Source organism: Eptesicus fuscus, chromosome 6 (assembly GCF_027574615.1).
Source record: "Eptesicus fuscus isolate TK198812 chromosome 6, DD_ASM_mEF_20220401, whole genome shotgun sequence".
Taxonomy (NCBI): Eukaryota; Metazoa; Chordata; class Mammalia; order Chiroptera; family Vespertilionidae; genus Eptesicus; species Eptesicus fuscus.
The window spans coordinates 41,791,205-41,805,915 of NC_072478.1; the positions used below are offsets into that span (position 1 = coordinate 41,791,205).

General features: G+C 41.0%; 1 protein-coding gene across 1 annotated transcript in view; it reads left to right on the forward strand.

Annotated features, from left to right (window-relative positions):
- The first annotated feature begins 11,117 nt into the window (after window positions 1-11,117).
- Window positions 11,118-14,711, forward strand: part of GUCY1B1 (guanylate cyclase 1 soluble subunit beta 1) — a 43,280-nt gene continuing 39,686 nt past the window's right edge. Inside the window, exons 1-2 of the mRNA XM_008144597.3 lie at window positions 11,118-11,178; window positions 11,805-11,878. Of these exons, the coding sequence (XP_008142819.1) occupies window positions 11,176-11,178; window positions 11,805-11,878 (77 nt within the window). The 5' untranslated portion in view covers window positions 11,118-11,175. The remainder of the gene's footprint in view (window positions 11,179-11,804; window positions 11,879-14,711) is intronic.

Below are 14,711 nucleotides of genomic sequence, written 5' to 3' on the forward strand. Positions count from 1 at the left end.
CACCCCACCTCACAGCACACAGAGGAATTTGGCTATTTCAGCAGACATGCTCTATTGCCATGCTGAGCCATATAAAGTTCCAATAAGAAAATTTAAGCCCTAACCAGTTTGGCTCAGTGGATAGAGCATCGGCCTGCAAACTGAAAGGTCCCAGGTTCTATTCCAGTCAAGGGCATGTACCTTGGTTGCGGGCACATCCCCAGTAGGGGGCGTGCAGGAGGCAGCTGATGGATGTTTCTGACTATCCCTCTCCCTTCCTCTCTGTAGAAAATGATTAAAATATATTTTAAAAAAAGGAAATTTAAGTTCACAAGTGGGAAATAAGACTTGTTCTTTTCTGACATTGTATTGTTAAATACTTGTGTTGAATACTTTAGTGTGTGTATATTTCCTAAGAATCATCAGGATTTTTTTGTTTGTTTGTTTTTGTATCATTAAGTACACATCTGTGAATGTTTTATTCTAGTTGAAATATCTCAATGATATTCTTTAAATAGAATGTTAGTGTTGATGAAGAAAATTATGCTGTGATTTTATTATGGAAAATTTTAAACATTATTTTCTGGAGCTTGAACTTTAATTTTTAATGATGTTAGTCTAAGATCTCTGGTGAACTAAACCTAAACAGGGCTTTGATTTTAAAAGAGCTCAACTTCAAAGCAAGAGAAAAATGATGATTATAATTTTTAAATCACTTTAGCGGAGCCATAGATACACTGAACTCTTATTTGGGGTTCTAAGAAATAATCCAATTTAAAAATTACTTAATTATCTTCACTAAGTTCCCAGGCTACCCCATGGTAACTTCAGGAATAAAAAGTAATTACTGATTGGCCTGTAGTATCCTATGTGTACCACTATAGATATTACAATCATTATTATTTACTGACTTCCCAATATTTTGAAGGACTGAATATGTCTCATTAAATACCGATCTTATTGTTATAGTTGTTGGGAAAATATGGTTACAATCTTATAATTATATGAAGTTAATAAAAATACTTAAAAGGAAAATAAAGATAAATACATTTTTCTCTCTGTAATGGAACCCTTATTATAGGGAAAATAATAGGAATTAAAGGAAATTTAAAGGCATACAAAAAAAGTCACCTTTATAAAAATATTTAAGCAGACCCCAATTTGTTTTCTTAAGTTTTTAAGCTAATTAGAATTCAAAATATATTTTTTCTCTGTGTGTTTGTAATGTGTGTGAGTTCACCCCAAAACCCATAGAGGAAAACAGAATCAGAGTAAAAGCTATCTGAGAATTCCTTTTACTAGTCCTACAACCTTTCCATAAGTTTGACATTTTATCTAAATAAAAAAGCCAGCAAACATGTTTTTTCCCATACAATGAAATAATTGGTGATAGATTCCCCAGGCCAGCCTATAAGGGCTCATTAATTATGGAATACTTTGTGGACCTTAAGCAAGATGAACATACAACATTTCCATGATAGAATGCATTCAAAATCCACAACTGGGTGCTAAAAACTTTAAGGAATTTCCATTCCCTCTCCATTCAACTTGGAGGATAGAGGTTATGGATACATTGTCAGGTCCAGGGGCAGAGAATCTGGAAGGTATGTTCTCAAGGAAACAGGGACCAAACTAGGAGCTCTGTTTTAGGAGTGGAATTGAGGATGGAGAAAAGAATGGACAGAGAGGGCCTATGACAGGGTGGGGAGTTAAAAGTTCTGAATCTTGTTGCCATATTAACTATCCTAAAAAATAATGTGGGGTCTAGTCCCCATTGGACTGATAGAGCGTTGGCCCTGGTTGAGGTGGGTGCAGGTGGCAGCCAATTGATGTGTCTCTCTCACATCAATGTTTCTCTCTGTCTCTCCCTGTCTCTTCGATCCTCTCTGGAAATCAATGGAAAAATATCCTCAGGTGAAGATTTAAAAAAATAATAATAATGTGGGGTCCCAAGACTGCTTCTCAATCAGATGGTTTTTCCTGAGAATTCCACAAGCTGTTTCATTTGTTCTGATTTTTTTTGTTTTCACTCACAGCTTCTTGCCCCTTTATTGAATGTCCAGTACACAAAATAAACTTGCCTTTATACCTATTTCTCAAGCAAGCATAGAGTTCCATGGTTGTTTTCTAAAGATGTCTGCATCAAGAAGCAAAAATAAATAGAATTAAAAAGTGTCTTCCCATTTGTCCTCATCTTTTAATTTCTATCCAGATTTTGTACGAAAAGGCAAAGTTTGAACCTAAATATGAATAGGTTCACTTACTCATTTTTATTTATTTAATCATCAGTTCTTGAATAACTACCATGTGCCAGGAATAATGCTATTTTTGGAATTCAAAGATAAGGCATGACCCATTCTATCAAGAAAAGAAAATGAAAAATGAACATAAGGTAAATAATTTCAAAATTCTGTGGGAGCACTTAGTGCTTGGACAAGTCTCTTGGCCTTAGAGGAGTTCATCCAGCAGAGGGGCAAGGACTTGACCAAGCAAGTAAACCAGCGCACACGAAGAAATGGAGTGTTGGGGGTGCATGGCATGTCCTAGATGGCAAGTTGCCAGGGATGAGCAGGAGGGGAGGAGAATAAGGACAGAAAGACCACTCAGATACAGACCATGAAGAGGGAGGGCTCTTTTCCATGGTAAGATGTATGATTTTGATGATGATGATGGTAATTAATCATCATTATTATTCATTTTGATAAAACCCTTTGTTCAAAACAAATCTTACAAATGAAAAAAAAAAAAGTGCAAAACAGAAAAAAAAAAAAAAGCAGATCATTAGCTTCCACTTCCTTCCCCAACACTTTTTAAACTAGTAGGCAAAGGAGACACCAAATGCTAAAGGCAGAAATGGTATGCTCACGTGTGTGTGTTTGAAAGGCAGTGTCAGAAACAGCATGGATAAGGTATGCTCATGTGTGTGTGTTTGAAAGGCAGTGTCAGAAACAGCATGGATAAGGGTTGATGTTTACTTGCATAGATGACCAAATGAACATTCTTCTGTGTCTCAGAAGAAAATGGTTTGTGCTATATCCTGGGTATTTTACCCAAAGTATGAACATAAAGCTGGGTGTCTGGCATAGGAATTTCCTATTACTTCCAAGGCCACTAGCCCTTCACATCCTTTGGTAGGAAGTAAGGAAGAGTTGCTTTAGCAGTTTACTAACCTTTCCTGCAAATTCTGCTCTGTGATATTACCAGTCATGCAAGGCAGACCCTTCCAGGCCTGTCCTGTGGTTAGGTTAGAAGCTGTCTTAGGACGGGTACGGTGTTCTATGGAGGGCCTAGCCAGTGAAAGAGACTGCCTGTTTCACATAGATCTGGGGATAGACTTGGGCCCCTGACATTTTTCAACCTGGAAAGTGCCCACATGGAGCTTTACAGACAAAGCCCGAAGGAAGTCTAGGGCTATCTAATGGTTTGAAAGCCACATTCAAATCCCTGTTTAAAGCAACGGGTAATAATCTCAAAGAGAATGCGTGAATGAATTGTTGTAGTAGTTTAAAATGTATGGATTTTACCTGCAGAAAGAAGTATTAACGTGAAACGGAATCTCTTTGATACAGATTGCTTGGGTGGCTTGCGAGATCAGTACCCTTCACTGAACAATAAAACATAAGGAGTTTGCTTTGCCTGATTGTGCACTTTGGTGCTGTGTCACTCTTAAATGTGCTTGCAAAGTTAAATGAAGGCAGATTTGAAGGGTAGAAGGATGGGGGCATAAGAGGGGACAGGTGGGCAGCCAGTCACTAGAGGAGGCTACGCCAGAGGTGTTGCAATTCCTGTAAATAAAGATTAATCTCATGCAAAACAAAAACTCAGTGCTGCAGAGATGATAGAAAAATGCAATTCCCTTGTCTAATCACAGGCTGAAAGCGGGGACAGCTTGCTTTATTAATCAGAGAACATACAAATGTAATTTTAAACCAAGGTATACAGTGTTGTAATGTATGCCCTTTGTTGGGATTCTTTGCAAATCCTGAGAAATCTTGGTATCTTGAAGTGAGAAGCGGAAGAATCCTGCTGTGAAAGCCAGGAGCTTGGGAAGTATTCAAGTCTGTTGTAGTCTTTGTTGTCCTGAATTTTCTTCTCTGCAAGTTTTTGCTTTCAGATGTTCTGTACAGTGTGAGTCCCTTTTAAAGACTTCTTTTATTATGTTGATCATGTGCACTCCTTTCATATTCTTACTTTCAGCCACTTCAAACGTTTTACATTTTATTGCCATCACTATTTCTCTTTAAGTAGTTTTCCTCTTAACCTGTCACACCTATGTCTGTTTTGACAAGCTCACACAATCCACACACTTTTTCATCCAAAATTATTCCATTACTTTCTTCTTTATGTCCCCTTTTCCCCATATTCAGTGCATGCAAAAAAAAAAAAAAAGCTTCATAAATACAGAGATTTAAAATTTAAAAAAAAAATAGCAAAGGGTGAAAAAAGTGATATTCTAAAATCTAGACTTCTTTTATCATTGGTGTGGTTTTTTTGCATCATAACATACTTAATTTAAGGAAAATGTTAGTATTTTAGACTTAAATATTGGGATAGAAACCAGGACAAAATATTAAATGGCAGATCTAAGATTTAATATCAGACACTTCTGGTACAAGATTTTAGATAAGTTTGAGCTGCCTTTCAATAATTTCAGTGTTTAATGTCACAATATTAAATTGCCAGGAAACCTTACCGTTTGTGGAGAAAGCTGCTTGTCAGAAAAGGACTTTGCACAATGCCCAAATCTTAAAGTACCTGCCAAGATGTTCATTTAGTCTGAAATGTTGCCAAACCCATCTGTGTTGATTAAAGAACTATGAATTGGCTTCACAGAAAACTAAAACAAAATGAAGAGAAACAAACAAAAAATGCTGTTATGGAGGTTGGACAATCCCAAATACTCTACAGGAGCAAACTGAAGCCTTTTGGAAAATTATAATGACAATGGTCATGGAATTCTGGGAAATAGTGATGCTCACAGTGACTCAGGACTGTGCAGCCTGCAGGCACTGTTCCCTCCCAAGGAGCTGCCTTCTTCCCCAAACAACTTGTATCATGCAAAATTGAAGTGAATAAAAATATATCAGTATTTGAGAATTTACTGCCCCTTCACTTCTTGCCCCTTGTAAATTAAAGACACGATGTAAAATCTTATCACAGAAATGATATTCACCAATCTGAAGCGGTGTTCTCCAACTTTTTGGATTCCTGCACACTATGAGTAAACTACTTTAGTACACTGACAATATATTATAAATATCAAAAGTAAGTATTTATAATGTAAATATTAGTAATACTTATGATAAATGGACTTAATATGTTGCTTTCAAGCCTATATACTATGATATAGTAGTAAAGCTTATTTTATTTATGAACATGAATATAAATAGAAATTTTAGTATTTTCTTCTCTTACCCTAGTGTATCGTCTTTATATTTTACTTTGGAAACTGCTTCAATTGGCCGGTGGGTTTCACTTTCATTGAGTCATATCACTTTGAGAACTGGATAAAACATGAAAGATATAGACCATCACCCCGTCCAAAACGTGCAGATGACCTTCTAACTCAAGACTTACATATACTTCAGAGGTTTGAGGACTTCCTTGAGTTTACTCCTAGATCATCCCACTGAGGCAGCATAGACTCTCAAACTAAGAACATATTATTTAGAGGGGAAAAGAGTAAATAATGTTCAAAATAAGAAGGGAATAAATAACTGAGAAAAGTCTGTGCTTTTGGTTTAGATGAGACCACTTTTGATTACTGAAGAATAAAGGAAATGTGATGTTTTTTGTTTGTTTGCTAAATGATTCATGGGTATTCACTTATGGGCAAGTAAAGTTTATTTGTTTGTTTTTAGCAAATATTTTAACATCTCTCTCAACATATTTTTCTCTAGTTTTTGGTAAATGTGTACTGCTATTGGTATCCTTTTTTTCTTCTACTTCTTCTAATTTTGGTAATTTCTTTTATTTTTTCTCTATGTGAAAAAGGATAGTTATTGGACCTTGCATTGAACACCTTATTGATACTGACAACACTCCTTTTATTATAACTTTCATAGTTGCTTTAAATAATATGTTTAGTTTGAGTTCTGCTTCTGGCAGAGTGGCAAAGTCTATCAAAAAGTTATCCTGTGTCTCAGAAGCTTGTTAGATATTGCTGCCACAGAAATATTATAATAAAAGTGCTAAAGTGAGTTCTATTTAGAAGAAAAATAATCAAGTGAATAAAATAAAAACTATTCTTCCAAGACATACAAATACATTCGTTCTGACGTTGGTCTTGCTGCTGCAGAGAGAGGAACCCTCCAACATAACGGCATGGAAGCCCAGGACCAACAACCACCATCACTTCAGGCTATGCACAGCCCAATGTATAACCAAAACCCGTTTTCTCCCATCCAAGTACTAACCAGGCCCGACCCTGCTTAGCTTCTGAGATCAGACTAGATCGGGCGCGTTCAGGGTGGTATGGCCGTAGACCCAAAATCCGTTTTCAAAAAACTATTTTTAAACAAGGTACCAATATAACTAAAGTAATTTTTTTTAGGCATGTAAAGCTTCAATTTCTAACAAAACTCGTTCCGGTTTTTCAAATAACATAAAATCAAAATAGAAAAAAAACACACCCTAAATTTAATAAAACTGTACTCAGTGTATCCAAATGTAATTGTTAGTAGCACAAGCTTCGGGGTCAATTTGTCTCCATCACAGTCTGTTGGGAGAAAATATTCTATCACTTTCATTTCTGCAGAGAAACAGGAATATGGACTGCCTTTGTTCTCTATATTTTAAATGATGTTTGTAGAGGAAATAATCTTAGAGAATAATGTCCCGCTGAAGATCAAAGGGCAGACATGCTTACTACCCACTGTGTTCCTAAATGTAGGGCTTCTCTCCTCTAAAGCAACCTACTGTGTGTGCAGGGATCACTTGGCTTTCCTCACATTGTCCCGTGAAAATTGGGGCGAGGGAACCAGTGTAAGATATGGCTGCTATAGTTGTGAGTGATAAAGTCTTTTGTCTCTAACCCAGGAAGCTTGCGTCGTCTGCCAGCACCCATGGAACTGTGACAGTTTTACTTGTTAACTTGCGTGTAGAATAAAATCTCAGACCCTTCATAGTCATTCACAGTTATTGACAGTTTTGGCAATGAGGCTAGGATGCCTATGGAAACATGGTTCCCAGAAAGAGAAAGTATGGAAGTCTTGTGGGCTGATGTAGAGGATTAGAGGGAATCAATAGCAAACACAGTGACTAAATTGTGTGTTCAATAGGGTAATAATGCTCCACCATTTTGTTACGTGTCAGTGAGGAAGAATTAGGGAGGGAGCAGCATGCCAACTATCAGAAACTAGAGGCCCAGTGCACGAAATTTGTGCACAGGGTGGGAGGTGTCCCTCAGCCCAGCCTGCACCCTCTCCAATCTGGGACCCCTCAAGGGATGTCCGACTGCCGGTTTAGGCCCGATCCCTATGGGGCCTAGGGACATCCCTCTCACAATCCGGGACTGCTGGCTCCTAACCACTCGCCTGCCTGCTTGCCTGATTGCCCTTAACAACTCTTACTGCCAAACTGATAGCCCCCTAACCGCTCCCCTGCTGGCCTGATCGTCCCCAACTGCCTTCCCCTGCAGGGCTGAGGGAACTGAGGACTCCGGCTGGTCCTCACATCCAAGATGAGCAAAACACTATCTCCCTCATAACCAATGAGATAATGAAAAGGGGACAAAGTGTGTGAAAGTACTTGGTAAATTGCAAATGTTATTTAGAAATAAGGCATTAAAAAATACTAAGTAGCATTAGAATTATTCCAATGGAGTAAATATTGTTTTACCCTCTAATCTTTTCAATAGGGTATTGATGATTCTCAAGTGAAGCATCATTAAAGGCTCATTGAATCTGGTTAAACCAGTTTAGGTCTTTTTGTTTCTGTATTTCAGCTTGATGTTCTTTGTCATGTGGGAGAACTATCATACGGAGACACCGGAAATCATAGTTAAGGTCCATCAAAATGCACTCTAAATTAGATCTTATTAAATATGTATTTAATACTTAAACCGTCCAACTAATTTACTTTAATATGTTTTTATTGATTTCAGAGAGAGGAAGGTTGAGGGAGAGAGAAATAGAAACATCAATGATAAGAGAGAATTATCGATGGCCTGCCTCCTGCATGCTCCCCACTGGGGATTGAGCCTGCAACCAGGGCATGTACCCTGATCAGAAAGAACCATGACCTCCTGGTTCATGGGTTGATGTTCAACCACTGAACCACACCAGCCAGCTACTAATTTATTTTTATTAGCTAAAAATGTGAGTCATTTCAGCGGACATTTCTGAAAGCCATGTATGCCTTTTTATTTATTTAATGTTTATGCATTGGACTGATTTTTAAATAGTTAGGTGACACTAACACTATGGCTGGTTAAGCTATTCCCTAAGCTTCTCCTCTTCCTCCCTGATTCTCTTCAGCTTGGGCCATAAAGACAGAAGGGCAATTTATTGTTTCTGAGAATACAGCATAACCTACTTATGACCTGATTTCTATGCTCCATTGTCAGCAGTAAGGACCATGGATAGGGCATTTACAGAAACATAGTGACCTATTTTGGGTTCCTCCATGGCTGGTGGCCTCCCTCTCCCCTTGATCCGCAGATCCTTTGTAGTATCTTGTGGGTCAAATAAAAATTGGCAAAGTTTTAGTGAACAGACCTTCCTTGAGATTCAGAGTGACTATAAGACAGTTAGAAAACACACACACAGTATAACATTTTTACAATATAACATTTTTACAAATGCAAATAGGTGTTGGACAAAAGGGCAATATGCTCAAAGATTTACTGGTCAAAAAGAACAGTGACGGTGGAAGTTAGAATCTCAGAGATAGAAACAAAGTTAGCAGAGTGCTCATTATTTTCACTCTCATCTTTCTCAAGATGAACTTCCTTCATTTTCATCACTAGAGAGCAATTTTCTTCCCTGTTTTTACCTATCTAGAGTCTAAAGTTCAGGACACCACAGCTCACTGTTCAAAGGAAGACAGGTCAAGAAATGAGAAAAAGTCTTTTTAACAAGTTAAAAAATTATTACACGTGAATAGAAAATATTCAAAAGATACAGAAAGCCATAATACAAAAAGTAAAAGACTTGGTTCCTTCAGCCACTGTTTTTATTTTTATTTTATATATTTTTATTGAATTCAGAGAGGAAGGGAGAGGGAGAGAGAGATAGAAACATCAATGATGCAAGAGAATCATTGATCAGCTGCCTCCTGCACGCCCCCTACTGGGGATTGAGTCTGCAACCAGGGCAAGTGTCCTTGACCAGAATCAAACCCGGGACCCTTCAGTCCACAGGCTGATGGTCTATCCACTGAGTCAAACCATCGAGGGTTGCTCTGGCTGGTGTGACTCAGTTGGTTGAAGTGTCTCTTATACACTGAAAGGTAACGGTCTCAATTCCCTGACAGGGCATATACCTAGGCTATAGGTATGAGAGGCAACCAATTGATGTTTCTCGTGTCAATGTTTCTCTCTCTCTCTCTCTCTCCTCTTTCTCTCTCTCTCTCCCTTTCTCTCTCTAAAATCAATAAACATATCCTCAGGTGAGGATTAAAAAATATTAAAGGTGATTACATTCAGATGCCATTCATTTATTTAACTATTTATCTTTCTGTATCATTTTGTATCTAGTTTTTTTCATGGCTGTATAGAGCAATGGGCTATTTTAATAATTAAAATTAACAGCTAATATTCATAATAGTTTAATATTTTAATATTTGTACAAAGTAAAGTGTTCCATGGTATGAAAGATTCTAATTTATTATATAATTTCACCATTGATAGACATTAGTACTTTTATTATTTGTCATTGTTTTATTTGTTTCCTACGTAATTACTTCTGTACCAATTATGCCTCAAGATAGGTCCCTGGGTATGGATGCTAGTAGTTTTATAGTTTTGACATTTTCTCTCACCATGTTGAAATTGTTCTCACAGCAAACTATCCATGTCACAGAATATCATCTTGGCTTCTCAGGTCCACTTGACCCTTGTGATTGGAAGCAATGCTTGCCTTCCCTTCCTCACTTTTCACCTAACCCTTATCAATCGTGTCCATGTCCCCCAAGCACAGTTTTAATCATAGACAGTTCCTTCTTATCCCTGTGGTGGGGCTCAGAGCATTAACTAATCGAAATGCCTCGTAGATTATAGACTGGGGTTAGATGAATTAAAAGTCTACTCATTTTGTACTGGGCCTTTTTACAGTTCATTAGTTAGCTCCGAGAAACAACAACAGAGACCAAATTCTGGACAGTCAAAAACTTCGATTCATGGTTCTTGGCCCTGATATGGGATCAGGCATCCCACCAGGAGCAAGCACATGTCATGACTGGATCTGTAGAGAAGTTTAGTAACGGGCAGAGCTTGTTTTGACACCACGCTCACCAAACTACATTGCTGAAAGTTTTAGCTGACCCACTCAACTAGTCTCATTGACTGAAAACAAAATGTGTGAAGCTCAGTATTATTAGCTTTCTGTTTACCATAAACTGTTGCAGGACCAAGCCACAAAGGAAATATTTATCTGCAAGATAACATTAAACAAGAAGGATGCTGACCACGAGGGCTTATTCCTTTTAAGGCTTGTGTATTGCAAGATAAACACACACACACACACACACACACACACACACACACACACACACACACCCTCACACACCTCACACACACACACACACCTCTACTCAGTTTTTGCTACCTCTGAGGGTAGATCTTTGGATAAGAATATATTTGGGGGGGGGGGGCTACAATAGTTGCATTCTTCCTGCCCCAAAATTCATGCAAAGAACAAAACTGGAGCTCCTCCATCGTCATTGTTGTGGCCTCGAACGAAAGCCTTGTCACTAGGGCGGGGGCGGGAAGGACCTGGAGCGCAGCAGTGGTGACAGCATCTGAATTCCCTCCTCTGCCGTCGATTGGTTGAAAACTAGGAGGCAGCGGCCAGCCCCCTGCGGCTCGACTCGCTATTGGCTGGGAAGGGGTGGCAATCAAGGCGGACCGAGACCACTGCGCTCATTCCAGTTCTATGCTGCCGCTGGGGTCCTGTTGCGCTGTCGCCTCCGTAGCCTGGGTCCCTCCGGCCGTGCCTCTCCGCGGGGGCATCCTCCCCGACCCCGGGCGCAGACACCATGGTGAGTTCTCTCAGCCGGGCCAGGCTGAACCCACAAACCGCAGCTGGACCGGGCCTGGAAGCCCAAGCGAACCGACCGCGCCACCGGAGCTTGGCGCTGGGGCCCGGGGAGCGCACCGCTTGCCGCGGGAGCACCCTCGCCGTTTGCCCGCGTCCGGAGCAGAGGGGATGGGAACGCCCGGGGTCGCGGCGGCGGGGGGGTCCTGGGGGTCCCCCGTGCTGCACCGCGCCGTGCTTTCCCGAGCTCGGGAAGGGGACGTGCCGCCGAGACGCGGTGCTTTCCCGGCTCCGGCGGGCCCTGCGGGGGAGGGAGGCTGAGAGCCGTGGTGTGGGAGGTGCAGGGTTCGTCCCCTCTGCGGTGCTCTCCCGCCGTCCAGCCTGCCTCCTTGGCCGTGACAGGTGAGCGGGGGGAAGAAGGTGGCACGGGTGTGGGGTGGGCGGTGATGGAGAGGATCTGCCCGCTATTGGTGGCGTGGGTGGCGACCCAGAGACCCCCCTTTTTAGCGGCGAGCACCCCCGAATAGATTGGACCCAAAGTTAAAGCAGCCCAGGGGCAGTGCGTGCAGCCCCGCGCTCACGCCTCTCCCCAGCCGTCCCTGACGCCCAGGCTTCCCCCTGTCCCCACAGTACGGGTTTGTGAACCACGCGCTGGAGCTGCTGGTGATCCGCAATTACGGCCCGGAGGTGTGGGAAGACATCAAGTAAGTGACTGGCTCCTCGAGCTTGGGCCCGGCTCTAGCGCCGCGCGTGGAGGGTCCCCGGGGGGAGGGAGGGGTCCCCCCAGGAGCTGTCCCCGGCTCCTCGATTCATTCTCCGCTTCCCGCTCCTGTCGCGGACGCGCATCGCAGAGATGCCTCCGCCCGCCGCTCACGGCCGCAGCTGCGCTCCCACGCTCCGGAGCCGGGACCCCGAGAGGAGGGGCCGCCGGGGCGGGGAGAGGCTGGGAGGGCGAGAGCCGGGGAAGGAGGGAAAGGAGCCTCTGGGTCAGCGCGGCCTCCGGACCCGCCCGAGCGTGGGAACGCGCTGCCCGCGCTGGGCGCTCCCAGGCTCTGCAGGCCCCGCGGCTCCCACGCGGACAAGGGCCCCGGGGACCACAGAGGCCTCCGCCACGTTCAAGTTCCCAGAGGCCTTAGGAGCACACGGAAGACCCGGCTCCTTTAACGTGTCCACACCGCGCAGACATAAGCACAGTGCATGAAAGCCTTTCCACTGTGCTAGAACTTGAGACTATTTCTTGAGCAGCTGCGACTCTCACGTGCATTTATTCATTTTGAAATTAAAGTGGAATTGGAATGTTTGCCCTTTCATTTTCCCCAAATTAACGCCCCCTCCCCCCCCCACCCCCCACACACCACTCACACCCTTTCTGCTTCGACTATGGTGGAGGCTGTCAGTTGTAGGAGAGCATCCTAGTTTCAGGCTAAAGCTGTGAGCCCAGGACTCCTGAGGTGATGGATGTACCAGACACCTGCGAGTTTAAACCTGTTGAAACGATGGGTCCTCTCTGTGGCCTTAATGAGCATTTCAGTTTAACAGGGGCCTTTCCCTTTGTCCTAGTGAAATATGCATTTAACTTATTGCATCGATGACCAAAACCAACTAGCTACAACAAAACCGTATTTATGGATTTTCGTATTGGAACAGCCATCTCATCTGTCACATTAAATGGAGGCGGAGGGCGTGGTTACCTGGGGGGGCAAAGGAGAACACGTTGCTATTATATACTCGTATTTTCTGTCCTCCCTGATTTTAGTATATCAAGTAGGTGATGCTTTCATGCTATTCCCCTCCCCCCCCAAATACGTTATAGTTATTAGCAATTAGGCTTATTATACAGTTACACGATAGGGATTTTTTTGTAAATATGTTTCCATGGAAATGACCAGGGTTAAATATGAAATACTAGAATGCAACTTTTCCTTCTCTTGGGTCTGTATCAATGAGCATTGTTTCACCATCCATAAGCCATATTTATGTTACCCAGAGAGCACACCTACATAAACGGAAGTGGAGGTTTGGCAATTATGCAGTTAAATCAAATGAGAATTTTGACACTAAAGCTTACTTTGAGATTTGAATTTTCTGTGAATCCTATTAATGCCTTCAGAATTTTTATTTTGCTCAGTGGACAGGCATATAGAAGATATCTAGAGCAAGATTTTAAACAATGTAACAAGTATAGGAGTATTTTTAAGCCGTTTTCTTTGTAAATTTATGAAAACATGATGCTTTCTCATGTGTAAGTTACAAATTCCCAATTTTTCTGGTGGATATGCTATGACAATGAATATATTTAGAATTTTGAGAGCACAATAAAATATGGCTATATGGTTAAACAGTTGTTAGGCATTTTAACCAGATTTAGAATGTATCCTACCCATTATCAATTTAGATTACTGTTAAATACAGAGATGGAAAATTATACATCATAGAGAAATGTATAAAAATTTTTTTAAAAATTAAATAATCAAGTTATTTGCTTGTATTGCCTATGTTTTCCCCAGAGAAGGTAAAAATATCTAAAAATATACAAGTACACTGATGTGAAAACTTAATTCTGCCAAATCACTAAGAATATTGGTACATTCTACTCTGAAAAACTATTAATTTTAAATTAAACATCAATAATTTAATGCCTTACATATTTCAATGGAAATGACCAGGGTTATCTCTAAATAGCTTTAAACAGTGTTCTTAATCTATTCAAATGTTGACAATTTAAATTATTCCAATACCTTTTTATGATAAAATGAAACAAACCATATGGTTGTTTTTTAAAAACATATACTTTTATCGATTTCAGAGAGGAAGGAGGAGGGAGTGAGATAGAAACATCAATGATGAGAATCATCGGCAGCATCCTACACGCAGGATGGAGATCACCGGGTCAGGTGCCCTGATGGGGAATCTCACCGTGACCTACTGATTCATAAGTTGATGTTCAACCACTAAGCCATACCAAGCTGTTTCTTTTTTTAAATAAAATTATCTCCAGGATTATGTGCCCTTAAAAAGAAAATACTATTAGTTAAACTAGCCTTTGCAATCCAGGTGTTCATTTTGGTTCTTTTTTCCCCAAACGTACTTTTTGATGGAGCCCATCTTGACTTGGGTACAGTTTAGTATCTGGACCAGAGAACACAGTTCAGGGCACTGAAGCAGGTCATTGGTTTCCAGCCCAGTTAGTACCACTGAGGGATTATTACTCAGAGCTCCCCAGAGGAGCGTTGGCCTATCCAAACAGATTCTCACTGCCTAGGGGCAGGTGAGCAGTTGGAGGAATTTAATTTTAAAATGCTCCTTGGGGAGGTTCTGATTCCCTTCTCCAGACCTCACCCTCAGCTCTAAGGAGGATCACTGTAGTTAGTGGTGCAAGATACTTTCAGTTTCAACTTCTTATGAAAAACTGAATATATGAAAAAATATTGTTTTGTCTCATTAAGTACCAAACTCTTCTATCTTCATTTCTGGTCCGTGAGAAACTGTCTACGTTGATGTTTATAAAATTTACATCATACTTTTTTGATTTAGTAG